Source organism: Xyrauchen texanus, chromosome 25 (genome assembly GCF_025860055.1).
Source record: "Xyrauchen texanus isolate HMW12.3.18 chromosome 25, RBS_HiC_50CHRs, whole genome shotgun sequence".
Classification (NCBI taxonomy): Eukaryota; Metazoa; Chordata; class Actinopteri; order Cypriniformes; family Catostomidae; genus Xyrauchen; species Xyrauchen texanus.
This window is the reverse complement of record NC_068300.1, coordinates 4,089,056-4,116,544: the sequence shown is the minus strand read 5'-3', so window position 1 is coordinate 4,116,544 and position 27,489 is coordinate 4,089,056. Positions and strand designations below refer to the sequence as shown.

Below are 27,489 nucleotides of genomic sequence, written 5' to 3'. Positions count from 1 at the left end.
TACAAGATGCAGTCAGAGGCTATAAAGGTGCTGCAAATGACAATGACCTCAGTTCTCTCTTTTTTCTGAAGCCATGAGTGCACATTTCAGTACCAACAGGTGGTATGTCAAGGAGGAACAGGTGAACAATGATTTAGAAGAAGGAGTTAGCTGAAGAAGAAGATGGGGAAGAATACAACCAAGAGCACAATGCATCATCTTTAGATGAAGAAATCCCCCATGCTGAAAAAGAGACATTTTTGTCAAAGAACAGCAAAATAAAATGGTCCTTGTCACCATATGACAACCAGGGAAGGGTGGCAGTTGCCCATGCCCAGGACATCACCTTAACATTCTACATGTTCATCACACCAGCGATCGAAAAAATAATCCTAGAGATGACAAATTTGGAGGGTTTCCGTAATATGGAGACAAATGGAAAAGGATGGATGAGATTGACCTGCTTGCCTACATAGGTCTGCTAATCTTAGCGGGTGTGTATAGGTCCCGAGGCGAGGCTACGTGTAGTCTCTGGGATGCAGAGAGTGGAATGGCGATTTTCCATGCCACTGAAAGTATTTCACACTTTCTCAAGAATGCTAGAATTTGATAACCGTGAGTCAAGACCTGCAAGATGTGTGAGAGACAAACTGGGGGCCATAAGGGAGGTATGGGAGAAGTGGGTGGAGCATCTGCCATACCTCTACAACCCTGGGCCTGAAGTAACAGTGAATGAGCAACTGGTTCCATTCAGAGGTATATTTTTATTTTCATATCTGTAATAAGTGATTTTCACTGTTAATTGTATTATGTATTGCTTTATGTGCTATTATGTATTTGCTTTAATATCATTGATTTATGTGATTGTTTTCTGTGACACTCAAACTAATTACTGATAGTAATCTCTTTTGTCAAAGAGACTGTCCTTTCCAGCAGAATATGCCTAGCAAGCCAGCAAAGCATGGCATCAAGATATGGGTGGACTGTGATGCACAATCCAGCTACGCTTGGAAGATGCAAGTCTACACAGGGAAGCTGACCAGTGGAGGCATGGAGAAGAACCAGGGGATGCAGGTTGTGCTTGATGTGATAGATGGACTGAGGGGGCACAATGTCACGTGTGACAATTTCTTCACCTCTATCGAACTCAGCCAGTAGCTCCTGAAGAGGAAGATCACCATGGTTGGCAAAGTTAGAAAGAACAAGCCTGAGCTCCCTCCTGCACTCCTTGCAACAAGGGGGAGAGAGGCCTTCTCATTAAAGTTTGCCTTCACCCGCACCACCACTCTAGTTTCTTACCTTCCAAAGAGGAACAAGATTGTGGTCCTCCTGAGCACACTGTGCAAAACGGCTGAGATCAGTGATCATGAGGACAGGAATCCAGCCATCATCCTGAACTACAACCACAACAAAGGAGGCGTGGACAACTTGGACAAGATTATTGGAACTTACAGCTGTAGGAGGATGACTGCCCACTGGCCCCTGGTCATCTTCCATAATATCATTGATGTGTCCTCATACAATGCCTTCGTGATATGGAACAAGATCAACCCTACCTGGATGCCTGATAAGTGGAAAAAGAGGAGGGTGTTCCTGGAGCAGCTGGGAAAGGCAAATATAATGTATTTGTATAAATGTATATGTACTTTGTAAGTTGCTGAATTTGCAAACTGGTGTTAAATATGACTGATGTCTTTTGTCCAATGATCGTGAAAAAGGATAATTGTTTTGGTGGTCATTTTTTTAAAAACTTTTAACTGTGATAAAGCCACAAAGCACCCAATCTCCAAAAATGATTATTTATTTATTTATTTATTTTAGGAATAATAGGCTTTTGGATACACTCGGTCAAACCTACAAGATAAATGCAGCCCCTGAATAACTAAATGAATAAATAAAGTTAAACTTTTCTTTGATAATTATTGACCTAGGGAGTCCTAGATGTAGTTCACAATAGCAGGTAACATTGGATAATATACAACACACCATTTATACAGCCATTTTGCTGAAATATAATTGGCTGCTGGTGGCCATGTTTTTTTATTTGTCAAAGTCATATTGTAGAAGTAAAAATTATATTGCCATATGTAAGCATGTGGCCCTACAAGAAGCATACCAATATTCAACTTCAAATATACAGTTACAGAGTTATGAGTATTTTTTAGTTGTAGTGCCCCATATAGGCACATTCTTTTTGTATGCAGACTCAAAATGTGCTGTTGTACATGTGTATCAAGTTTAGTAACATTTGGCCTTTTCATTTGGCAGATATTGGTCAATATGTACAAAATGGACAATGCCTGACCAATTTGTTGGCTTATATCTTCGCAATGCTTCAACGAATCAAAATTCCTTTGATAAATTTTTGTCAGGAGGGTTCATAGTAGACACATCCCTATTTGCTTGCGAATCGAACATATGGCGTTGGAGTAAGAAAAAATTGTTTTTGCAAATTTGCGCAAAAATGTTCATGACGGAAATGAAATGGGAGATATACGTTTTGTTCTACTTGTGATCACCTAATGTCACCTAGCGCTAAGCGCTTGAACCCGCAATAATACAAATCTTAACAATTACAATAGGGTTTCAGTGCCAAGCACTTGAACCCCTAAAATTCATAACAAATACTATAGGTTTCTAGGCCTTTGGGTTTGAACCCCTAATAAAAATCAGTTCCCCGTGCAAGGTGGTTGGCACACACCCCTGCCTCTAGAGCGCCCTGCTAATCTCCCCCTCAGGTGGAAGTGTCCGCCGACGCAGGTGTGGCCGTGGCGTCTGGGCTGGCCTGCTGGAGTTGCGGGGATCCGGGACACTTCCGAGATCAATGCCCTGTGATGGAGCTGGGGATAATGGTCCGGATCCCCGACTCCCCGCAGGCTGCCCCCAACTGAGCCGGAGCGTACCGGATAGAGGTAAGAAGCGTTGGTGGACACAGGTTGTAATCAAATCACTATCCACCTAAGCTTGGTTCAACACAGGGCATTGGGCACAGCTAAAATGGTGAGGGTGAAGTGTGTGCATGGGGATATTCACAAATACCCTGTGGTGACCCTTGCAAATACATTTCTGGGAACAAAACAGAGTGGTGGCTGCAGTTAGTTCCCACATCAACCATCTGCTGATTCTGGGGACTAATTGGCCTGAAATTCTGAATGTATTAAATGGAAAATGTGCAGATGGATTCTGCATAAAATCAGTGAGATGTGAAGTGTGCGATGCTCTGGCAGGGGAGGTGGAGCCGGGGCCATCTTTGTCAGCTCCACGTCAAGATGAAGTTGGGGGGGGGGCTGTTGCACCTCCTATCCTCAGGGGATTTTACTGGCCGGGCATTGGTGGTGATGTCCACAGGGGGTGTGCACGGGGATGCCAGAAATTGGGAGCGACAAGTCCTGCAAACCTCCACAGGGTTTTCCAGGTTCGAGCTGCTGTATGGGCTGCACCCGTACGGGGTGACTGACGTCATCCGGGAAGCTTGGGAGGAGGGACCTTCCGATAGCAAAAATGACATTTAGTACGTTCTTAATCTTAGAGAAAACTCCACAACTTGGGGCAACTAACAAAGGAGAATTTGCTCCAAGCTCAAGAATGACAGAGCCAACTGTATAACAGTGGACCATGGCTGAGTGAATTTGCACTGGGAGATAAGGTACTTGTATTACTCCCTACATCGAGCTTCAAGTTACTCGCCAAGGTCACACAACAAGTGGGGGATCTCGATTATTAGGTAAAGTGAATCAATAGAGAGGGTGCACATCAAATATATCACCCCAACCTCCTGAAATTGTGGAGGGAGGTGGTCCCCGTGACGTTGGCTACAGTAGTTCCAGAGAAGGCGGAGGTCGGACCGGAGGTGAATAAAAAAACGTAATAATAACACTCAGGTCACTTCCTGAGACCAGCTCACAGGTGTTGCCAAGTTGCAACAAGAATTTGCAGACGTGCTCTCTCCTCTACCAGGTCGAACGAACCTCATCCAGCACCATATCGAGAATGAAACAGGAGTGGTGGTACTTAGCCGTCCCTATCGCTTGCCTGAACACAAAAAGAAACTAGTTTGGGAGGAATTGGATGCAATAATGGATACGGGGCATATCATTTTATTCGACATTGGATTTGACAGCAATTTCCCGTGGAAAAACAGCCTTCTTCATGCCATTTGGATTGCACCAATTTGTGGTGCTTCCGTTCGGTTTATTTGGGGCCCCGGCTACCTTTCAGCGTCTCATGGAGCGCATCCTCCAGCCGCATTTGGCTTATGCTGCTGCCTATCTAGATGACATCATCATTTATAGCAATGATTGGCAGCTGCATATGCAGCATCTGAGGGCAGTTCTGAGATCGCTGTGACGGGCGGCGCTCACTGTAAACCACAAGAAAGGCGTGATTTGGCGGGTGGAGGTACGGTACCTGGGGTTCCACTTGGGCCACAACCAGGTGCGTCCCCAAATTGACAAAACTGCGGTGATTGCGACCTGCCCAGAGACCAAAATGGGGTGAGACAGTTCCTAGGGCTGGCTATTACAGGAAGTTTGAACCTAATGATTTGGACGTCAACATCCCGCTGACTGATCTCACTAAAAAAGGGGCTCCAAACCAGGTCGAGTGGACGGAGCAGTGCCAACAGGCGTTCACGTATGATAAAGCCGCACATAGCTGGGGGTCAAGCGCCCATCCGGAGAGAGAGTGGTAAGGGCGCTTACACCTAAGCTAAATTAAGTTAACACCTGTTTCTAATTCCAGTGATCATGGGGAGAGTGGCATAAAGCAGCCACACAACCAGCAGACGGGAAGAGAGCTTGGGTCCAGAAAGTTATTACTGTGAAGCAAAAGAGTATATTATTGTGAAGCTGAAGAGTTTATTATTGTGAGCTGAAGAGAGTATTGTGTGAGGCTGTGAGCGCTGAAGTGTGGTCATTAAAATACTAACCTGTGAGTGGAGTAACCTGCCTCCCATGTCCTTCTTATCGGCCACCCTCAAGCCTTCCTATAGTATTAAAACAAGGGCTCCTTTGGTATTCATATTGATTTTTGACCAGAAGGGTCAGATGTGTAACCCATTTTTTAATTTTTTTTTTATAACCCAGCCTGAGAGAACGAGGGAGGAATGTGGCAGGGAGGAGGGTGGGGCCGGGTCATGATCCTACACACCCGGTCCGGTATTAGGCTAATTATGCCTCCGTGAGGGATAAAGGCTGACTGCAGAGGATCGTGCGGGAGAGAGAGATCGTTTACGGACATGTCCGTCATGTTTGTGTTTTCTTTTAAGTTTATCATTAAACAATTATTTGTATTGAAAAGCCGGTTCTCGCCTCCTTTCCATTGATTCTTTTACACTCCTATCTCTAAGGTAGGTCCTTCAAGGTAGCCTGGAGAGGTGAGGTTTCCAAGCGACATCAACTACTTACTGGGGTACCTCAGAGATCAGCGCTTGGGCCACTTCTCTTCTCTATATACACACAACATCACTGGGACCCATCATTAAGGCACATGGTTTCTCATACCACTGCTACGCCGATGACACACAACTCTACTAGTCTTTCCAGCCCAACAACACTACCGTGACTGCTCGAATCTCTGCCTGCCTGGCACATATCTCGGCCTGGATGAAGGAACACCACCTGCAACTCAATCCAGCCAAAACATAACCCCTAGTCTTTCCAGCCAACACTGCTGTTGAACACAACATCACAGTGCAGCTGGGTTCGACTACAGTAATGCCTTCAAAAATGGTCAGAAATCTAGGAGAAACCATTGATAAACTAAATTTCATGGACCACATCTTAAAAACCGCAAGATCATGTAGATTTACACTCTACAACATCAGGAAGATAAGACCCTTCCTATCTGAACATGCCACACAACTGCTCGTTCAGTCACTTGTCATAACTAGACTGGACTACTTTAACTCTCTAATTGCTGGCCTCCCTGCATGTGCAATTAAACCTCTGCAAATGATCCAGAATGCAGCAGCATGTCTGGTCTTCAATGAACCAAAGAGAGCACATGTTACACCACTCCTTGTCTCTCTCCACTGGCTACCGGTTGATGCAAGTATCAAATTCAAGGCTCTGATGCTGGCATACAGAACAGTCACTGGGGCTGCTCCAACATACCCAAAATCATTTCTGCAGAGCTACACACCCACTAGAACCCTGCGGTCAGCTATGGAACATCGGCTTGTTGTACCAACATAAAGAGGCACCAAAACACTTTCTCAGACTTTCAGCTTCATCATACCACGTTGGTGGAATGACCTTCCCAACTCCATCCGTGAAGCAGACTCCCTCTCTGTGTTTATCACCTCCCCAGGTAAATGGCACACACGTACAAGGCCGTCCAAGTAATGTAAAAGAAAACAGGACTCATTGGACCAGGCGACCTTCTTCCACTGCTTCAAGGCCCAGTTCTGATGCTAGCGTGCCCATTGTAGGTTCTTTCGATGGTGGACGGGGGTCATCATGGGCACTCTGACCTGTATTCGGCTATGCAGCCCCATACGCAGCAGGGTGCGATGCACTGTGTGTTGTGACACATTCCTACCATAACCATCATTAAAATTTTGTGTGACTTTTGCCACAGTAGACATTCAGACCAGATGGGATAGCCTTCCTTGCCCTTGTGTATTGATGAGCCTTGGGCGCCCAACAACCTTTTGCCGGATTGTGGTTTGTCTCTCCTCAGAACAATGTAGGTAGGTACTCACCACTGCTTACAGGGAGCACCCCACAAGCCTTGCCATTTCAGAGATGCTCTGACCCAGTCATCTGGCTATAACAATTTGGCCCTTGTCAATATTGCTCAGGTCTTTACTCCTGCCTGAATTCAACAAGTTGACCACGAGAACTGATTGTTCACTTACCATCTAATCTACCCAGACTGTGACATGTGGCCTTGTTAGGAGATTCTCAACATTTTTGTTGTTAACCATTTTTATGGACTCCAGTGACAGATTAAAAAACCATGACAGAAAATACAGAATTAAATTATATGTACTTAAAACCCTTCCCTCCGAACATCACACCCATCACCCCCCGACACAAACGCACACCTCAGTGGTCTGATAATAAATAAAAAAATGACACATAAATAAAAAAATAACCTAACAGAAAGTATTTAGAAAAAAGTATATTTTCAAAAAAATAACAATAAGAACGCACACACACATTTAACATGATCTATATCTCTCCACTGCCTCCCCACCAAAAGACCTCCAAAAAGTCAAAATAACAGCCCCATTTTTTATTTTATTTATATTTAAATAAACCCATGTTGCCCAGCCTCCTCAAATGCCACCACTCTGCCAATCTCCATGCACCACTTCCGAAACGAGGGCGCTCCAGCCGACTTCCATCCCCTATGGAAGACCTGTGTTCTGATCATAACACCAGCCAGGACCCAATTTTTTATGTACCCATCCCTGTATTAATGACTGTCCCATCGCCTAGAAAACAGAGTCTAGGGCAAAATGAAATTTGAGGGCCCAATACATCACACAATGTATACTCTGAACCTTCAACAAAAATTATTTGATATTAACAAAGATCAGAAGACCCAATCTTCTGATTGGCTTCGCCAGCATTTGGTTGTGTCTTTAAGACCAAGCGTATACAATCTATAGGGGGTCCATCAGAATTTATGTAAAATCTTAAATTGCATAAGATCTACCCTTGCATCTATAGATGTAGATTTGATGTTTTTTAGAATCCTAGCCCACACTCCCTCCTCCAATACTAAGTTTCAATATTTCTCCTATAATCTGAGAAGTTGAATCTCCATTCACATTGCTGCATTCATCTTTCCCTCAATCGCGACTAGTCTCCCAGTTCCTGCCGCTGAAAACTTTGAATTTGAATGATACAAAGTAAAATGACAGTCGATTGACATGAAAATTTAAATTATTAAAGGAAGAAACATACCTGAAGAAATATAATCATCATCTCTCTGTTGTTCCTCTGCTGTGATTTCTTCATTTATCTCCTCCTGCTTCACTTCGATCTTCACTGGTGTCATCAGCATCTGCTGTTCTCCAGCATTACAGACAGAAGTCAGAGACTCTGTGGAGGTTTGATCATCATCATCATCACTCTGTTGTTCCTCTACTTTGATTTCTCCTCTCATCTTCATCAGGTTCCTGCAGTCCAGAAGCTTCACTGAACACATCTTCACTGGTATATGCAGTATCTGCTGTTCTCCAGCACTACAGACAGAAGTCTGAGACTCTGTGGGGGTTTGATCACCCTGATTACAGTCAGTAGAACAGAGTAAAGTGAGCTGTGAGTCCTGTGTGTCTCTGGATCTCTGTTCAGAGAGTTTGTCCAGCAGTCGCTGTGGTGTGGACTGATCTCTGCCGCTCCACACTGAATCCTGACATTCTGTGGAGGTCCCATCAGTCACACACACTGAAGATTGACAGGAAACCTTTTCCAGCTCCTGACAAACACAACACAATCACATCTGTACCGTTCATCATATCACATCATTTGAAAGCTTACAATCTCAACTTTAAGGATGAAATGAATGTTTAACCTGTAACCTGTCGTCTCTCTCCATCAGTTTTGTCTTCAGTGACGTCACCTCTTTCTTCAGCTGAGAGATTTCTGTGATGAAATCATCAATATCCAGCATGGACAGATCAGTTCCTACTGATTTACAGCAGATCACATCCACCTGCTCTCTCATGATGAAAATCTGAACATAAAAACATCATTATTATAATAAACTGACATTCATCAAACTCAAAAACATTATTATAAGATTATAAACAGCTCTGTTAAATAACTTTGTTTCTGATATGATAGCCTATAAATATAAATGTGTGCTTGGAGTTTGGTTTCATTTTTCACATATACTCACCTTCATTGAACTCATTTAAAATCAGACGATGAATTTAACGAGCTCATTTATCAGAAATTAAAAATGATATTCTCACATTTCTGCTGGTTTCTCCTGAAACTGAATATTTTAAAGTGTCCATCACAGAAAATTCATATCAAAGAAAATACAAATCCCACAAATGGAGTGTGGATGCGTTTGGGAAAACTAATTTTTGGTTTTATTGTTACATTTAGGTGACTTTGGGAGCTGTTTTTTTTTTTAGTTCAATTTTACAATTGGAATAAGCTTTTTTATTTCATAATGCAGTTGTGATGTCGATGCTTTAGATAAGATGTTTGTTTAAAATACAATATCAGGAATGTATCATATATGTAAAACCTGATATTACACCACATACATTTTTCTTTAATAGCTGTGCACACCGCATTTATACATTGATGGATTGTCCTTATACTAAGACCGAAAGTTTCCCCATGACGATTCACTTTTGGGTCGGAACCGGTGGCAACCTGCAACAGGCGCAACATCAGGACCAATATTACAGTCCTATCAGAAGGGTAACTGTTCCCTTTTGCAATTCCTCGACTTCTGATTGCATTTATTTGTGAAATTAAAATGCCAGTAAGCTGGCCAATTTCAATGCATTGTCTCAAAACATTAGGGACATCTGGGAGGCGAAAGGTACACAATTATCGATAAACCAAAACTTATATGACAAAGTGTTTTTTTAAGCACGACGTCATCACGCACACCATTTTTATCAATAAAAGGCCATTTATGGAAACAGGCAGAAGACAGCAAATTTAGCAAATGTTTTTTACACATTTTCACTTTGTCGATAACAAAACGTGGATGGAAACTAGATTATTGACAAACTCTATATTTTAATACATTGGAACCATTTAAAAAAGCATAATTGTAAAATGTTTTCGGGTGGTCTGGGTAGATTAGTGAGAATTGGCGCTGACTACCATCCCTAGAGTCGCAAGTTTGAATCCAGTGTGTGCTGAGTGACTCCAGCCAGGTCTCCTAAGCAACCAATTGGTCCGGTTGCTAGGGAGTGTAGAGTCACATGGGGTAACCTCCTTGTGGTTGCTATAATGTGGTTCGCTCTCGGTGGGGCATGTGTTGTGCGGATTGACGGCAACTGAGATTCGTCCTCCATCACCCAGATTGAGGCAAGTCACTACGCCACAACGAGGACTTGGAGCGCATTGGGCATTTTCAAATATTCATCCTCTCTCTGGCCTGACATTGATCAAGTTTTGTGTTAAATTTACCATGATTTTACTACAGTATCCATATTTTAACAATTACATTCAAAGTGACACCATAGACTATTAATAAAACAGGAAAATGAAAACTGTGGTTAATTTTGTGTTATTATGGTTTGACCACAAATATCATAGTTTAACTGGTTACTGTAGTAGTTTAAAATCAAATCACTTTATTGTCATGTACACAAGTGCAACAGTAGGTGAAATTCTTGGTATTTGAAGTAAACCCATAATAATCACAAGATTAATCACGATACATCTATAGTCAAATAAAAACACACTGAAGCCTAAAAACATACAATAGAAAATAATGGCTTTACTATAGTAGTTACCATGACAGTGTGATGTTTTTGGTCTGAAACATGGTTTTACTATAGTAATATTGTAGTAAACATGACTGAGGTGGGACATGTTTTAATTTCTTTTGGGACCAAAACCCATGTTTAATATAGATTATTCATGGTTAATCTTGTGATTACTTTGGTTTTTATTACAAATACAATGGTTAAATTACCTCAGAAATCACAGTTAAACTACAGTTATTGTAGTAAAACCAGAATAATCACACAAGTATGTTTATTAAACACAGTATTCGTTGTCCTGTAGTACTATAGTTTCGCTACGAATATAATGGTTAAAATACGGTTACTGTAGTAAAATAATGGTAAATGTATTGCGAGGGAAAGTAAAACTATTTCAGAAAACAAATTCTCCCTGAAGGGGCTCCGACGTTTTTTGTTTGTTTCTCCTGAAATTGAATATTTTAAAGAGTCCGTCACAAAACCGCCACAAACGACGATAATAATCTTCTATTGCGACCATTAAAACGCCAAAGAGAGGAAAAACAACATGCTCAGAACACAAACTCACAAACATAATCTCACAAACATTCAAACACTTACAGATAAAATCTTCTTCTTCTCGTGTTTAATGGCGCTTTTGCGTCTCCTGCTGGACTGGAGGACGCGTTTGAGAAAACTCATTTTGGGTTTTATTGTTCAGTTCTGGTGACTTTGGGAGCTGTTTTCTCAACACAGCATTCATGTAAATAAATAGTTTTTTATGCAGATTGATACAATACATTTGATGATTTCATTTAATAAAGTCATTATCACAATTGCCAAAATATGTTGTTATTGTTATTATTATAAATAAAAAAGGTTACTGTTTGGTTGATGCTGAACTCTATATTTTAAAACCTTCGAACTGTTTAAAATGGCATAATTTTAAAACAATAAGAAGTTAAGTTCAAAGGAAATATTCTAGTTTTGTTGCAGTCTTCTCAGTAATCTCCTCTCCACCCTTCTTCTCCCATTCTGATTTGATCCCATAACAAATATTTTAAAAATATCAGAAAATTATTTTTATTTAATAATATTTGTATTATTATTATTGTCACTTTTTCCTTGACCCTACAATGCATATTACATGCCATCCCATTGCCAATTGTTTTATTGATTCATCTATTAAACAAAGAACAGCAAAACATACAAACAGAATCAATATTTATCCCTCACTACTTAGCACATATGCTAATCACACACATCCACTACACCTCTCTCTCCACTGTCCCTCCCTGAAGGTGCCCTGCAAAAAAGACAGATATTTGCCCCATTTCTCCACAAACAGGTCTAAACTCCCCAGTCTTCTGGATGCCCCCTCCTCAAAAGCTGCCACTCTGGCCATCTCTGAACACCACTCCTGAAATGGGGGCACTCCAGCCAACTTCCAACTCCTTAAAATAATCTGTCTGGCAATCATAATACTAGTTAGGACCCAGATCTACCAACTTCTATGAACATTTGTGTGGAAAAAAGCAGACTGCAACTTGGATGAACAGCATGATAATTATGTTTTATACTTTTCTTTGCTCACTGTATATTAATATGCATAAACATTTATATGTAATTTATAAACATTATTGTTACATGCATTGCCTTGAAAAAGTAATCCATCAGTCTTTTTGGATAAATCACTATCAACTTTGCACATGATCTCTCTAAGTCGTCCTCAGACGAGCCTTCCATCGTTGCCTCCAGGCATCCCGATTCTCCATGCATCCGGCCAGTTCGTTGGTGCTCTGGGCTCCTGTATCCCTCTTGAGTATGTCCACGTATGTTAGCGTGGGACGTCCTCTTGACCGATGGCCATGTGTTGGTTCCCATAGCACCAGCTTGCTGGCTGGCAGCTCGCGATGCCTTCGGCAATGTCCTGCAAGTCTCATTCTCCTCACAGCAATCTTGTTGCTCACGCTTGATACTCCCTCATACAGGATTTTGTTGGTTACATGCACACTCTTACTGATATTAAGCACTGCGCGCAGCATCCTGGTGTAGCACCCGTCCAGGGACTTCTCTAGGGTTGGATTCAGGGTCCAGCATTCACTGCCATAGAGGAGAACAGACTCTACCGTCGCGTAGAAGAAGCTGAGTTTGATTTGGCGGGAGAGGTTGGAGTTCCATACACTGTTCATGCCGTTCAGGGCCCTCCATGCAAGTGCCTTCCTCACTTTTAGATCTTGCTCAGTTGAGTTGGCCCATGCCCCCTGGTACTTAAAGTCCTCAACTTCTTTCAGCACAGTGTCTCCTACTGTTATCAGAGGTCGATGTTCCGGTGGTACGTTGTAGGTCATGACCTCTGTTTTCTTTGCATTTACCCTAAGGCCTACCTTAGTGCACTCTAGCTCCACCCTGCGTAGTAGTTCCTGAGCTTGTTCCATGTTATTGGAGAGCAAACTAATGTCATCCGCATAGTCAAGGTCTGTCAAGACTACTGCCGGGTGCCGACTTGACTTCCTTGGTGTCAACATAAAGCCAAGTTCCTGCTCTCGCCCACTGATTGCCTTCTTGAGCGCATAATCAAGGACTATGATAAAGAGGAAGGGGGCTAATGTATCCCCTTGCATAACTCCAGCCAGGATGTCAAACTCCTCGCTGTTACCATCTGGAGTCACCACCCTGGCCCTTGTTCCTGAGTACATGGACTCTATTGCCTGGAGTAGGTTCGGAGGAATTCTATATGCCTTCAGGATCTTCACCATCATGCCTCGATGAATCGAGTCAAATGCCTTTTTGAAGTCTACGAAACATAAGACTGCAGTCAGGTTGTCCTTCCTCACCTCCTCTATCAATCTCCTGAGTGCCAAGATCTGGGTTGTAGCAGTTCGCCCTACTCGAAAGCCATTCTGATTTACTCTCAGGTGAGGGTCGATTGCTTGCCGGACCCTGTTTAGAATCATGCGGTTGTAGATTTTCGCAGTGATACAGGTCAGGCTGATACCTCGGTAGTTGTCCGGCTTCGAGAGGTCTCCGGATTTTGGGCAATGGAACGATGTTTGATAGAGACCACATATCAGGCTGCCGATTGTGAAGCAGAGCAAGGTTGCAGAACTCTAGAATGATGTCATCAAGATCACAGTTCTTAAGCACCTCTGGGGGTATGCCATCCGGACCAGCGCTTTTTCCCACTCTTACTGTGGCTTTTGCCCTGACGAGCTCACCGAGTGTGAAGGGACCGTCATTGACGTTCAGGTTTGGGAGGTCTGATGGTATTTCCTCTTCCTCAGCTGCGTCTGCTGTTTCTCCCAGCAGCCTTTTGAAGTGGCTTGACCAGGTCGCCACCCTCTCTTCCGGGCTGTGTCCCTTCACCTGTCCCTCCTTGGTCCTCTTCCGCCCCGTCATTTCATTGATGACCCTCCATGCTTCCCCATACTGCTGTTCCCCATGCGCCGCCTGCACCCTCCGCACTCTTTCCATCAGTTCTTCCCCTTTGATGGTATCATAGGTTCTGAAAAGAAACTGTTTGGCTTCGTTCAGCTCACTGCGCCTCTCCTCAGTTGGTTCCCGCTCAAACTTGAGGCGGCTTTCCTCCGCCATCCCACGTGCTGCTATGACCTCTGGATGTTTTGATCGCAGGGAGGTTCTGACTTTCTCCATCTTAGGCACGCAGAGTCTGGTCGCCTCCTCGTTCACTGTGACGAATCTCCTGTATTCGCTGCTTGCCTCCGCTCCCCTGTCCAGCTGCTGGAATCGTCTCCTCACCTCCTCTGTGTATCTGGTTAGAAGGCCAGGGTCACTTGAGAAAGCTTTCCAGTTATACCGGATTTTGGGACTTGGTTTGGGGGCCCTGAGGCTCAAACGAACCCTCATTGAGATCACGCGGTGATCTGAGCCCACAGAACTAAAGGTGCCGTATGGCTCAGCATTCATGATGGAGTTCCTCCACTTCTTCCTCACTAGGATGTAATCTAGCTGCCGTAGCATTCCTGAGGCTCGGTCCCGGAAGGTCCACCTCTTTCCTGTTCTCTTCCAGAAGATGGTATTTGCCGCCAGTAACTCGTGCTCCGTGAGGAAGGCAGTGAGGTAGGTGCCGTTGCGGTTGGTAGAGTCGTGATAAGGGAAGGGTATGTCCTCTGGTCCAAGCCTCGCATTGAAGTCCCCAAGGATTGCCAGGAAGTTGTGCCTTGGGATGCCGCGGACCGCTCTTACAAGGTCCTCAAAGAACTTCTCCACCTCGTCAGATGGCGCCACGTTGGTGGGTGAGTACACGACTATGACTGTTGTTACTGGGTTACCCGAGAACTCTGCGCACATAATCCTGTCGGTGTGGTGGTAAACCCGATGTAGAGCCTTACGTGCCCGTGGGCCCAGCATTAACCCTACACCTCCTGTTGCGGCTTGGGCATCGTTCTTCCACGCTGATGCGGAAATGAACGTGCTTCTCTCCACTCTGTGGTACAGTATCGGGTCTTCAATGTGCACTCTCCTATGTTCTTGGACCCCCAGGATCTCCACTCCCCGTTCCTCTGCGCAATGTGCAAGTTCTATTAACCTCGCTTCTTCTCTCGCTGTGCATGCGTTGAAGGTTCCCATAACAACTGGTCTCCGACAGTGCATGAGTGCATTGGATGGGGTGATGTGGTCGGACAGGACCCTCCCTGGGTCAATCCCAGGGTTTAAGGTCCCGTTGTCATGGTGTCCTCCAGGAGGAGGACCAGCACCACCATCCGCTGCGATGTTCCTACGGACTCCCGCCGTTGGAAGTATAGGATTTGGGATGTCTTTGTGCTCCATGGTTGGCTTTACTATGCTTATAGCGGACTGTGGGGTGCAACTCCTCTCAGTCCCGATTTAATTTCAGAGTGACCTTCTCTTAGACAGGTTGCCATCCAAGGCTATGAGCCCCATCTACACATGCTATTTGACCCCTAGCTGGGACAGTGGTTGGCAGGCATCAGGGCGTGTCCACACGCCGGTGGGCCTGCACGTTGTGCCTCTGGGGCCCACTGCTGCTCTGAGATCCCCTGCAGTTTAGCCTGGGACCTCGCGGATCCCAGTATCCGTGTGTGGCCACGTGGAGGCACTGCAGGAGTCTTGGTGGTGGAGAGGCTGTGTACCGGCAGGAGGAGACTTACGCACTCGGCTCCTCTTTTCACCTCCACTAGGGAGGCTAGCCGGTGGCAGTAGCTGAAAGCAGAGAGTAACAAGCAGGAGCAACATGCAGCACATAACATGCAACATGCACTAACTACAAGTAATTCTACGCCCTACTGCACATAACGCATCACACACACCCTGTGCAAACGCACACACATATGATGTAGCAATTTTAGAATAATAAATTGCTCAAGCTGTACCAAATTAGTGGGGGATCGGTGATGGACAGCAACTTTGAGGTCTCTCCAAGATGTTCAATAGGATTGAGGTCAGGACTCTGACTGGGCCACTCAAGGACATCATGTTTCTTAATTTAAGACACTCCAGTGTTGCTTCGGCTTTGTGCTTTGGGTCATTGTCCTGCTAAACAACAAAATTACTCCCAATACTTTCTGGCAGAGGAAAATAGGTTCTTATCCAAACTCTTGTGTATTTTCCAGCATTCATCATCATCCCAACAACCTTCACAAGACTGCCAGTCCCTGCTGTCCTTTTTTCCAAGCAAGGCTTCTTCCTAGCCACTCTACCGTACAGCCTCTTTTTGTGCAATAGTTTTGAGACTGTTGAGCCATGGATATTATTTAGCCAGTAATTAACCTAGTAATTATGAAGGGTATGAATACTTAAAATTTAAATATAATGTTAGTTTTACATGACATATTTTTCAATTTATTGAGGTTTTGGACTTTTTTGTTATTTGGCATAGTTACTTGGCATAGTTAGATGGCATTTTCAATGCACTGTATACTAGAACTCCTCATTGCCACAATTTTCTTCCTTTATATCATTCAAAAGAATACAATTCCGGGTTCAGTACAAGTTAAGCTCATTTGATCACATTTGTGGCACAATGGTACATTCATATTGCCTCATCCCTCCTTTTCTTTAAAAGAAAATATGTTTTTTCTTTTTGTGATTAACATTTGTTATTGATTCATACAGTAAACAACGAAAAGCAAAACATATATACACAGAATCTACATTCCTGTTGTAACACACGGGTACAACATTCCTGTTGTAACACACGGGTACACACACACACAAATAATAATAAAAATCACACACATTAACCACTACACCTCTCTCTCCACTGCCCCACCCCAAGAGCCTTCCAAGAACACCAGATAGTTCCCCCATTTCCCAACAAACAAATCCAAGCTCCCCAGTCTTCTATATGACACTTCTTCAAAAGCCACCACCCTCCCAATCTCCGTGCACCACTCCTGAAATGGGGACGCTCCAGCCGACCTTAAAACTATTTGTCTGCCGATCATGATCGCCATTTGTCTGGTTAGAACCCAATGTTTTATGCATTTATTACATATATTGATGACAGCTCCATCGCCTAAAATACTGAGTCTGAGGCAAATACATCACACATAAAACTCTGAATCTTTAACCACAATTCTTGGATCTTAAAACACCACCAAAATACATGGGTTGTGTCTCCATCTTCTGATTGGCAACACCAGCCGGTGGGTGTACTTTTAAAACCAAGCCTATACAATCTAGAGGGGGTCCAATAAATGTAACAATACAGTTACAATAGATGTAACTATGTAAAATCTTGAATTGCAAAAGGCATACCCTTGCATCTCTAGAGGCAGACTTGAAATTTTTTTTTTAATCCTAGCCCACACTCCCTCCTTGAAAACCAAGTTTATATATTTCTCCCATAATCTCTTGATAGAAGTTAAAGCTCCGTCCTCCAGACTCTGTTGTAATGAACACATGGGGCGCTACAACAACAACAACTTTTATTAACTTCACACAAATCACCAGTAAAACGTCAGATTATCAGTTAGTTCCTCACACAATGCAATCTTATGACACGTTTACTACTGATGCCTCATGACCTTTTCCAAAAGGTATGTATATAGGTACCGCCCTCAAAATCCACTCTGACCAGTAGAAAGGGGACTTATCAATACATAATTTTGGTGCTATATTAAGAGAGTGAGGACAAGGTAAGGACAGGCATCTGTTGAAACATTGTTCACCCCAAGTTAGGATCTCCCCAGGTACCAAGGACTCTGTGGGAGAGTGTTGCACAAGCCAAGGTCTGCCAATGACAATTTCTGATGTGGAACCCTCATGAACGATAAGTGGAATGTATTCAGTATGACAGGTGCCTACTTGTAGGAGGAAGGGTTTGGTTCAATGAGTAATGATACCTTTTCCCAGTGGTTGGCCCACTACAGAGTCTATGTTAAGGAAGAGTGAGTTGGCAGTAATATTCACAGAAGTGCTCAATATAGAACGAATGATGGGATTGCAATTGACTCGTTGGTGGTTTCATGGAGATGGACTCCCACTGGATTCATGTTGAGGTAAAGTCTTCTGTTAGAATGCACTCACATCAATGTACAGTTGAATCCAGATGCGGTAGGATTTAATGAGGAGACGGATGGATACAGCAGATACAGGTAAAAAATCAGCAGTAAAACAGAGAATGACAGTATAATGTTCCAACAGGTAGGTAAAAGAGGTAAGTAGCAAAGTACATATACTGTTGATAATAAACAAGTGAATACCATATGATGAAGAGAGAGACACTGCAAGGGTGCTGTTAATCTGAAGGTCGCTGGTTCTAACCCCACAGCTGCCACCATTGTGTCCTTGAGCAAGGCACTTAACTCTAGGTTGTTCCGGGGGGGGGTTGTCCCTGTAATAAGTGCACTGTAAGTCGCTTTGGATAAAAGTGTCTGCCAAATGCATAAATGTAAATGTGTCAAATATTTATTATATCAATTTACATATAATATTGCAAACACATGGCAGAGAAGATCCTGAAGCAACTGACAAAGGGCCTAGATAAAAAAGACAATTGTCATCTCCCTGGCAAATTCAAGGTATGGTGTTTCCAATTTACACTCTATCATCACCTGATGTGGCCACAAAAAAAGTGTGAGATTTCAGCAGCGGCAGTGGCAAGGATGGACTCCAAGGTTAAAAGTTATATCAAAAAGTGTCTTGGCATACCACGTTTTCTCTTAGATTTAACATTGTTTGGAAGAAATGCTTTACAACTGCTTCTAAAATCACTCACTCTGGGCAACAAGCAGGAAAAGACCAGACTTGTTTTGGAGTTATGGGAATCAACAGACCAAGCAGTGAGGGCAGGTTGAGTCCAAGTCCAAACAGGTTTTGTAAGGCAGAGGAGGTCGTAAACCAGGCAGTTTCAAGACTGAAGCATCAAGAGAAGGAAGAACAAAGTTAGGAAGAACATGCTTTGGATGGGGGGTGGCTCCCAAACTGTGGTCAACAGCCTCCCGAAAACAGAGAAAAGCAATGGTAGTTAGGAAAGTATCTAGGATGGAAGAGGAAGGGTATAAGATCAGGTCAGTCAGCCATCATCAGCAAGGGTGCTAGACCATATGGGAGGGGACATCTGATACTGTGTTAGGATGGGCTGAATTGTGGAAGGTACTCCAGGCCAGGCTAAGTTTTCTAATAAGATCCACCTTCAATACCCTGCCAAGCTCTGGGAATTTGTCTCTGTGGTATGGCAAAGAGGAGAGATGCCCCATCTGAGAGGACCCCCGAGGGTGTTACTACTCGGAGGTAACCCCCCAACCATTACTTATACCATGATCAATGGAAATATGTAAATGCTTCACACTTTAATCCCACACAATGTTCAAGCCAAATCTCTTGCACTAAGCTTATTACTCCAGTCCTCAGGTCTTTACACTGGCTTGCAGTTACATTGAGTATGGATTTTAAAGTACTATTGCTAGTGAATAAATCACTCAATTGCCTAGGATCTAAATACATTGCAGATATGCTTGTTGAATATAAACCTAACAGACCTCTCAGACCATTAGGATCAAGTCAGGATCAACATGGTGAGACAGCGTTTATCTATTATGCCACCCGCAGATGGAACCAGCTTCCAGAAGAGGTCAGATGTGCTCCAACATTAGCCATATTCAAAACCAGACTGAAAACATCTAAAGTTAAAATCTGTTTAGGTGTGAATTTACTAACTGAAAACTGTGCTGAATTTACTGATCGCAATGCATTTTATTTCTGTTTTATTTTATAATAAATAATTTAAAAACAAAAATTTGTAATATTTTTATTCAAATTTCTTGTTCTTAATGGGTTTTAAAATGGATTTTTATGGATTTTGTATTTTCTTTATGAAAAGCACTTTTAATTACCATTGTGTATAAAATGTGCAATACAGATAAACTACCAAGCCAATTAATGGGACCTAACCCAAACTGGAGGACAATTGACAAATTTGGTTAAGTAACAGTACTTACCTTTTAGTTTAAGTAGTTTGGCAAAAATGTATGCATCTGTTGTCACATCCTCCCGATCTCTTCACACAAGATCCCCTTCCCCTGAGTACATTCCCATACCCGGACTACATTTCCCAGAATCCATTTGACTCTCACACCTGATTTTTATTCACTCATCAACTCCTAGTGTATATCATCACCCCTCAAACTTCACTTCACTGTAAAGTCTTGCCAATTCACCCTGTTGTCTTGCATTTCTGAGCATTTATCTTTGTCTATTTTGACCTTCGCCTGTACCTTGGATTTACCCCTTTTGATTACAGTCTTTGTTTGCTGCATTGTCTGGATTGCTTACCAGGTTTAGACATCTGCCTGTTTAACTACAATCTCTATTAAACTCTGCACATGGCTCTTCACTCTTGTCTGACTCGTTACATCTGTGTTATTTGGTAGCTTTAATAATCTAAAATATCTGCTAGCAATATGCAAACTGTTAATAATAAAATTGTAATAACCGGGAATGGCACTGAACCTTTTGAAGCTTTCATGAGGGGCAGTTTCAAGGCTTAGGCGAACTAGGCAGTTGCCGAGGGCAGCACCATAGGTCGGGAGAGGCACAGGCGAAAACAGTCAAGGCGTATATATACACTCACGGAGTACTTTATTTGGAACACTATGGTCCTAATAAAGTGCAGATATGGTCTTCTGCTGTTGTAGCCAATCTGCCTCAAAGTTCTACCTGTTGTGCATTCTGAGATAATATTCTGCTCACTACAATCATACAGAGTGGTTACCTGAGTTACTATAGCCTTTCTGTCAGCTCGAACCAGTCTGACCATTCTCTGTTGACCTCTCTCATCAACAAGGCATTTCCATCTGCAGAACTGCTGCTCACTGGATGTTTTTTTGTTTTTGGCACCATTCGGAATAAACTCTAGAGACTGTTGTGCATCCCAAGAGATCAGCAGTTACTGAAATACTCAAACCAGCCCATCTGGCACAAACAATCAGGCCAAAGTCACTAAGATCACATTTTTTCCACATATTGATGGTTGACATGAACATTAACTGAAGTATTATGCATATTTGTATTTATATCTGTATTTGCATAATTTTATGCATTGCACTGCTGCCACACGATAGGCTGATTAGATGATTGCATGAATAAGTAGGAGTACAGTCCTCTTTGAGTGTATGTTTCCTGCGTGGATGAAACTCATGATTTGAGATTACCTGGATTGAAAGTTTATACTTTTTATATACTATTGTACAGCATCAGACGATAAAGCAAGTGAACCGTAATACTACAATAGTACATATATGCACAGCACACAATAAAACTGAAAAAAAGAAGAGGATTCAATAATGATGGGGACAAAACATACTTTATAAAAAAAAATCATAATATGCAGAAATGTGCAATATAATAGTTTCAATATAAAAATATTTGCATTGCTATAAAATTGGTACATTATAAACAACTTGAGATGTTTATACATTTCATAGGGAACTACCATGTAGAAACTTTACTTTTAGTGGCTTTTAAAAAGACTATCTGCTAAAGGACAAAGCAAAGTGATAACTTGAGCATTTATGTGACTGGGGTAAAACAAATTAGATAACGGTGGCGCGCATGCACACACACACACACAAACACACACACACACACACACACACACACACACACACGTACATAAGTATTCACAGCCTTTGCCATGACACACAAAATTTAGCTCAGGTGCATCCTGTTTCCACTGATCATCCTTGAGATGTTTTTACAAACTGATTGGAGTCCACCTGTGGTAAATTCAGTTGATTGGGCATGATTCAGAAAGGCACACACTTGTCTATATAAGGTCCCACAGTTAACAGTGCATGTCAGAGCACAAACCAAGCCATGAAGTCCAAGGAATTATCTGTAGACCTCTGAGACAGGATTGTATCGAGGCACAGATCTGGGGAAGGGTACAGAAACATTTCTGCAGCATTGAAGGTACCAATAAGCACAGTGGCCTCCATCATCCGTAAATGGAAGGAAGTTTGGAACCAACAGGACTCTTCCTAGAGCTGGCTTCTTGGCGAAACTGAGCGATCGGGGAGAAGGGCCTTAGTCAGGGAGGTGACCAAGAACCCGATGGTCACTTTGACAGAGCTCCAGCATTTCTCTGTGGAGAGAGGAGAACCTTCCAGAAGAACAACCATCTCTGAAGCACTCCACCAATCAGGCCTGTATGGTAGAGTGGCCAGACAGAAGCCACTCCTCAGTAAAAGGCACATGACAGCCCGCCTGGGTTTGCCAAAAGGCACCTGAAGGACTCTCTGACCATGAGAAACTAAATTCTCTGGTCTGATGAAACAAAGATTGAACTCTTTGGCCTGAATGGTATACGTCATGTCTGGAGGAAACCAAGCACCGCTCATCATCCTACAGTGAAGCATGGTGGTGGCAGCATCATGCTGTGGGGATGTTATTCAGTGGCAGGAACTGGGAGACTAGTTAGGATCGAGGGAAAGATGAATGCAGCAATGTACGAAGACATCCTTGATGAAAACCTGCTCCAGAGCACTCTGGACCTCAGACTGGGGTGGAGGTTCATCTTCCAACAGGACAATGACCCCAAGCACACAGCCAAGATAAGAGTGGCTATGGAACAACTCTGTGAATGTCCTTGAGTGGCCCAGCCAGAGCCCACTCTTGAACCAGATTGAACATCTTTGGAGAGATCTGAAAATGGCTGTGTACCGATGCTCCTCATCCAACCTGATGGAGCTTGAGAGGTCCTGCAAAGAAGAATGGGAGAAACTGCCCAAAAATACATGTGCCAAGCTTGTATCATCATACTCAAAAAGACTTGAGGCTGTAATCAGTGCCAAAGATGCTTCAACAAAGTATTGAGCAAATACTGTGAATACTTATGTACATGTGATTTTTTCGTTTTTAATTTTTAATACATTTGCAAAGATTTCAAACAAACTTTCTTGTTGTCATTATGGGGGTATTGTTTGTAGAATTTTGAGGAAAATTATGATTTTAATCCATTTTGGAATAAGACTGTAGTAGTGAAGTGAAGCACTGTAAATACTTTCCGGATGCACTGTATATTGATGATCGCCCAATTGCCTAAAATGCAGAGTCTAGGGCAAAATTTTATTTGAGTGTCCAATACATCACACATAAAACCCTGAACCTTCCAACTAATTTTTGTATCTTAACAACACCAAAAGACATGGGTTGTGTCTCCATCTTCTGATTGGCATCGCCAGCAGGTGGGTGTGTCTTTAAGACCAAGCCACAATCTAGAGAGGGTCCCAATAGAATTGATGTAAAATCTTGAATTACATAAATTGCACCCTTGCATCTCTAGATGCAGACTTTATGTTTTATCCTAGCCCACACTCCCTTCTCTCAAGATATTATGGGAGAAAGATTTAAACTTGGTATTGGGGAAGTTGAAGCTCCGTCCCCCAGACTCTGAATTAGCAGGGAGTAATACACTTACGCCTCATGACCTTTTCCAAAAGCAGTAATCACCATTCCCAGAGTGTCTGCCACTTTAGGGGGGTGTATGCTACTCCCATAAAAAGTACAGAGCAGGTGGCACAGCTGTAAATACCTAAATATCTGAAATCTGGGAATGTTGAACCACATTTTTAAAGAATCTAAACACCCCACTCTCATATAGGTCACAGAGTGTAGCAACCCCCCTCACAATCCACTCTGACCAGCAGAAAGGCGACTCATTAATGCATAAATTGGGGTTAAGCCATAAACTCGAGTCAACATTTAAATAAATGTCCATACCAAGTGCAAATGCAAGATAACAGGGTGTAATTTAACTTCTCCGGTTTGTTTAATAGAAAGGCTTTGCAATGGCGAAACAGGGGCAAGAAATTTCCATTCAATACAAAACCAGGAAGGGGCTCTCTCAGGTGGAAGCGACCAATGAGCCAAATGTCTGAGATCGAATGCATAATAATAAAACAAAATCTTGGGTAGGTGTAGCCCACCTTTGTCAATCAGCCTATGTATGTCAATATCCAAATGAAGGACTTCGTTAGCTAAAAGATTTCATGAAACAAGAGAGGGAAACTTCTATAGGGAGAGGGGAATATAGAGAGGGAATTTTGGAATACAATTAATTTTAATAATATTAACCTTCCCAATCAAAGATAAATGTAATGAAGCTGAACGGCTGAAAAGCCATTCCTGGGCAGTAAATAATTCTGTGGAGGCAAGGCATAGATCTAGTAGGGGCGAAGACGAATAATAAAATATAATCTGCGAAAAGAAAAAGTTTAAGAGCCACACCTCCAGCCATCACCCCTGGAAAATCATCTTTCCTTCTTATCGCGGCTGCTCCAGGGCAAGACAGAAGAATAATGGGGAAAGAGAGCAACCCTGCCGGGTGCCCCTATCCAGAGTAAAATATTCTGAAATTAATTAATTTGTTTGTACCACAGCTACCGGGTGTCCATAAAGTAACTTATTCCAACCTATAAATGTACTCCCGAACCTATATATTTCCAAAATCTTAAAAAGATTATCCCATTCTACCATATCAAATGCCTTTTCGGCACCAAGTGAGATGGCAAAGACCGAAGTCTGATCATTCGCCATTGACCAAGTGATATTAATGAAATGCCTAATGTTATCATGGAGTGGTGGTGGCGTAGTGGGATACAGCACATAACTGTTATTCAGAAGGTCTCTGGTTCAATCCCCACAGCAACCACTATTGTGTCCTTGAGTAAGGCACTTAACTCCAGGTTGCTCCGGGGGAACTGTCCCTGTAATAAGTGCAATGTAAGTCGCTTTGGATAAAAGCGTCTGCCAAATGCATAAATGTAATGTAAATGTATCAGAAGTGCAGCAGCCTTGAATAAACCCTACCTGATCTATATGTAACTTTACTTAATCTTAACAAACATTTTTGACAATATTTTTACATCTAACTAGATCAAGCAAATTGGATGGTAACTCTTACACTCTATTGAATCTTTGTCCTTTTTAAGAATCAGACAGATCCGGGCTTGTGTCATGGTTGGCGGAAAACAGTGTGAGCACTTAACTCTTTCCCCGCCAGCGTTTTTTTAAAAAAAGTTGCCAGCCACCGCCAGGGTTTTGGATGATTTTCGCTAAACTTTAATGGCCCGCAGAATATTTTGTTCCATGAATATATGAAGATGCTATATATCGAAATAAACATCTGGGCCTCTGCTTTTAGGCAAAAAAAAAAACTATTTTATTTTATCTTCATTTGTTCTTTTTTTATTGCGACTTGAACAGAGGTAGGTTTTGTCAAAACAACATTTCAGACAAAAAGCTGAGAAAAAGGCATGTTTATGTCTGATATTTTGAGCTTCTCATACTCCACTTCTTCATGTTTGAGACGATCGCAGTCTGTTTCTTTGATCAAAGAGTTGCGTACTCTTTCAAAACATGCGCAGGGGTCTTCCTTACCGTATAACACCTAAAACACAGAGGAAAATTCCGTGTTTGGCGGGGAAGCGTTTTTTCATAAAACACGGAAAATTCCGTGTTTGGCGGGGAAAGAGTTAAGGGTTTTCTCCAGTATGAATTCTCTCGTGTTTTTTCAAGTGTGCAGACTGAATGAAACTCTTTTCACAGTGCGAGCACTTGTAAGGTTTTTCTCCAGTATGAATTCTCTCATGTGTTTTCAGGTCTTGTGACTGAGTGAAACTCTTTCCACAGTGTGAGCACTTGTAAGGTTTCTCTCCAGTATGAATTCTCTCGTGTGTTTTCAGGTTATGTGAGTGACTGAAACTCTTTCCACAGTGTGAGCACTTGTAAGGTTTTTCTCCAGTATAATTTCTCTCATGTGTTTTCAAGTCTTGTAAATGAATGAAACTCTTTCCACAGTGTGAGCATATATAAGGTTTTTCTCCAGTATGAATTCTCTCGTGTGTTTTCAGGTTATGTGAGTGACTGAAACTCTTTCCACAGTGTGAGCACTTGTAAGGTTTTTCTCCAGTATGAATTCTCTCGTGTGATTTCAGGTTTTGTAACTGAATGAAACTCTTTTCACAGTGTGAGCACTTGTAAGGTTTTTCTCCAGTATGAATTCTCTCGTGTGTTTTCAGGTTATGTGAGTGAGTGAAACTCTTTCCACAGTGTGAGCACTTGTAAGGTCTTTCTCCAGTATGAATTCTCTTGTGTGATTTCAGGTGTTCTGACAGAGTGAAACTCTTTTCACAGTATGAGCACTTGTAAGGTTTTTCTCCAGTATGAATTCTCTCGTGTGTTTTCAGGTGTTCTGACCTGGTGAAACTCTTTTCACAGTATGAGCACTTGTAAGGTTTTTCTCCAGTATGAATTCTCTTGTGTGTTTTCAGGTTATGTGAGTAATTGAAACTCTTTTCACAGTGTGAACACTTGTAATGTTTTTCTCCAGTATGGATTCTTTGGTGCTGTTTCAAGTGGCTTTTATTTGTGAAACACTTTCCACACTGTGAGCAGGTGAAAATATTATTGGCTGCTCTTCTTTTCTGGTTTTCTGGTGATAAATTCTTCTTAGTCTTTGAGCAACTCAAAGATTTTTCTCCAGATGTGAAATCATGACGTTTCTGACACTGAAGTTTCTCCTCCATTTCATTCAGTTCTTGACATTGCTCTTTCACTTCCATCAGCTCTAAAATAAACACAGTAATTGGACAAAAATCAATTCAAAAGGGACAAATGTAAAAACAAATCAAATTGAAGCATAATTCAATACCAGAACACAACAAATTTCCAGTATAAATTTGTGATGTTTGTTGTGAAAACGGTATTTATTCATACAGTTTATAATAACTGCATTTAATGATTATAGTCATCAGGGTTTTAAATAAACACCTGCCCAAGTTTTTTTTAGGGTTTTTCCTGCATTTAAATTTCTGTGAAAGTTGGGCCACTGCTGAAGCTAATTTTATTGTGGTCATCTCACATTCAGCACTTTATAAGCACTAAATATGCTGCTAATATCAGATATGCACATCTGTGAGCGCAGATAGTCACCTTTTTTTTTTTTAAAGCTAATGCTATAAAGTGTAATAATAACAATAAATATAGCTGCAAGCAGCAATTAACGGGGTTCAAGTGGTTTAAGGCCTTTATAAAACATAATAATATACATAAAAGTATTGTTTTATTTAGCAAGCATGCAACCACCTAGATCATAGATTTACAGCAAATACAGGCTATTTACTATGGGAATATATGTTTTTGTAAAGTTTTACAACAGTTATAAATCCAACTATTGTCCAATCTCTATAAACGTTTGTATGCTTCTTTAGAATTATATGTTGCTTGTGCTCACCTACTTTCGTGAAGTTTTGACTTTTCTTTTAGGATTTATAAGCTTGTGTATATTTTGTCAGGCTCATTTTCTAAAGACAGAAATTAAATCGGAGATATTACATTTGTTTGGTTTGAGCCAAGGATTCCAATTATATAAAGCACTTGATTCTACGACATACAGTCTAGGAGTTATAAGCAGTTACGCGTTTTAGATCGCTGTAGCGCCCCCTATTGACTGATTTGGCCAAGTCTGTGTTTCTGAGTAACGAGCAATACTACTACCATCTGACCAAGATTCAAGTCTCTAGGCCTTATGGTTTGCTCTGCCCAATCAGTTTAGTGGCGGATTAATAATAATAATAAATATAGCAGCAAGCAGCAATTAACGGGGTTCAAGCCTTTTAAGAACTTTCAAA

At 42.1% G+C, this 27,489-nt stretch overlaps 1 protein-coding gene across 1 annotated transcript in view; it reads right to left on the bottom strand.

Annotated features, from left to right (window-relative positions):
* The window catches only part of LOC127618936 (uncharacterized), a 163,607-nt gene that overhangs the window by 125,091 nt on the left and 11,027 nt on the right, over nucleotides 1–27,489 (bottom strand). Inside the window, 1 exon segment of the mRNA XM_052091638.1 lies at nucleotides 7,896–8,409. Within this exon segment, the coding sequence (XP_051947598.1) occupies nucleotides 7,896–8,409 (514 nt within the window).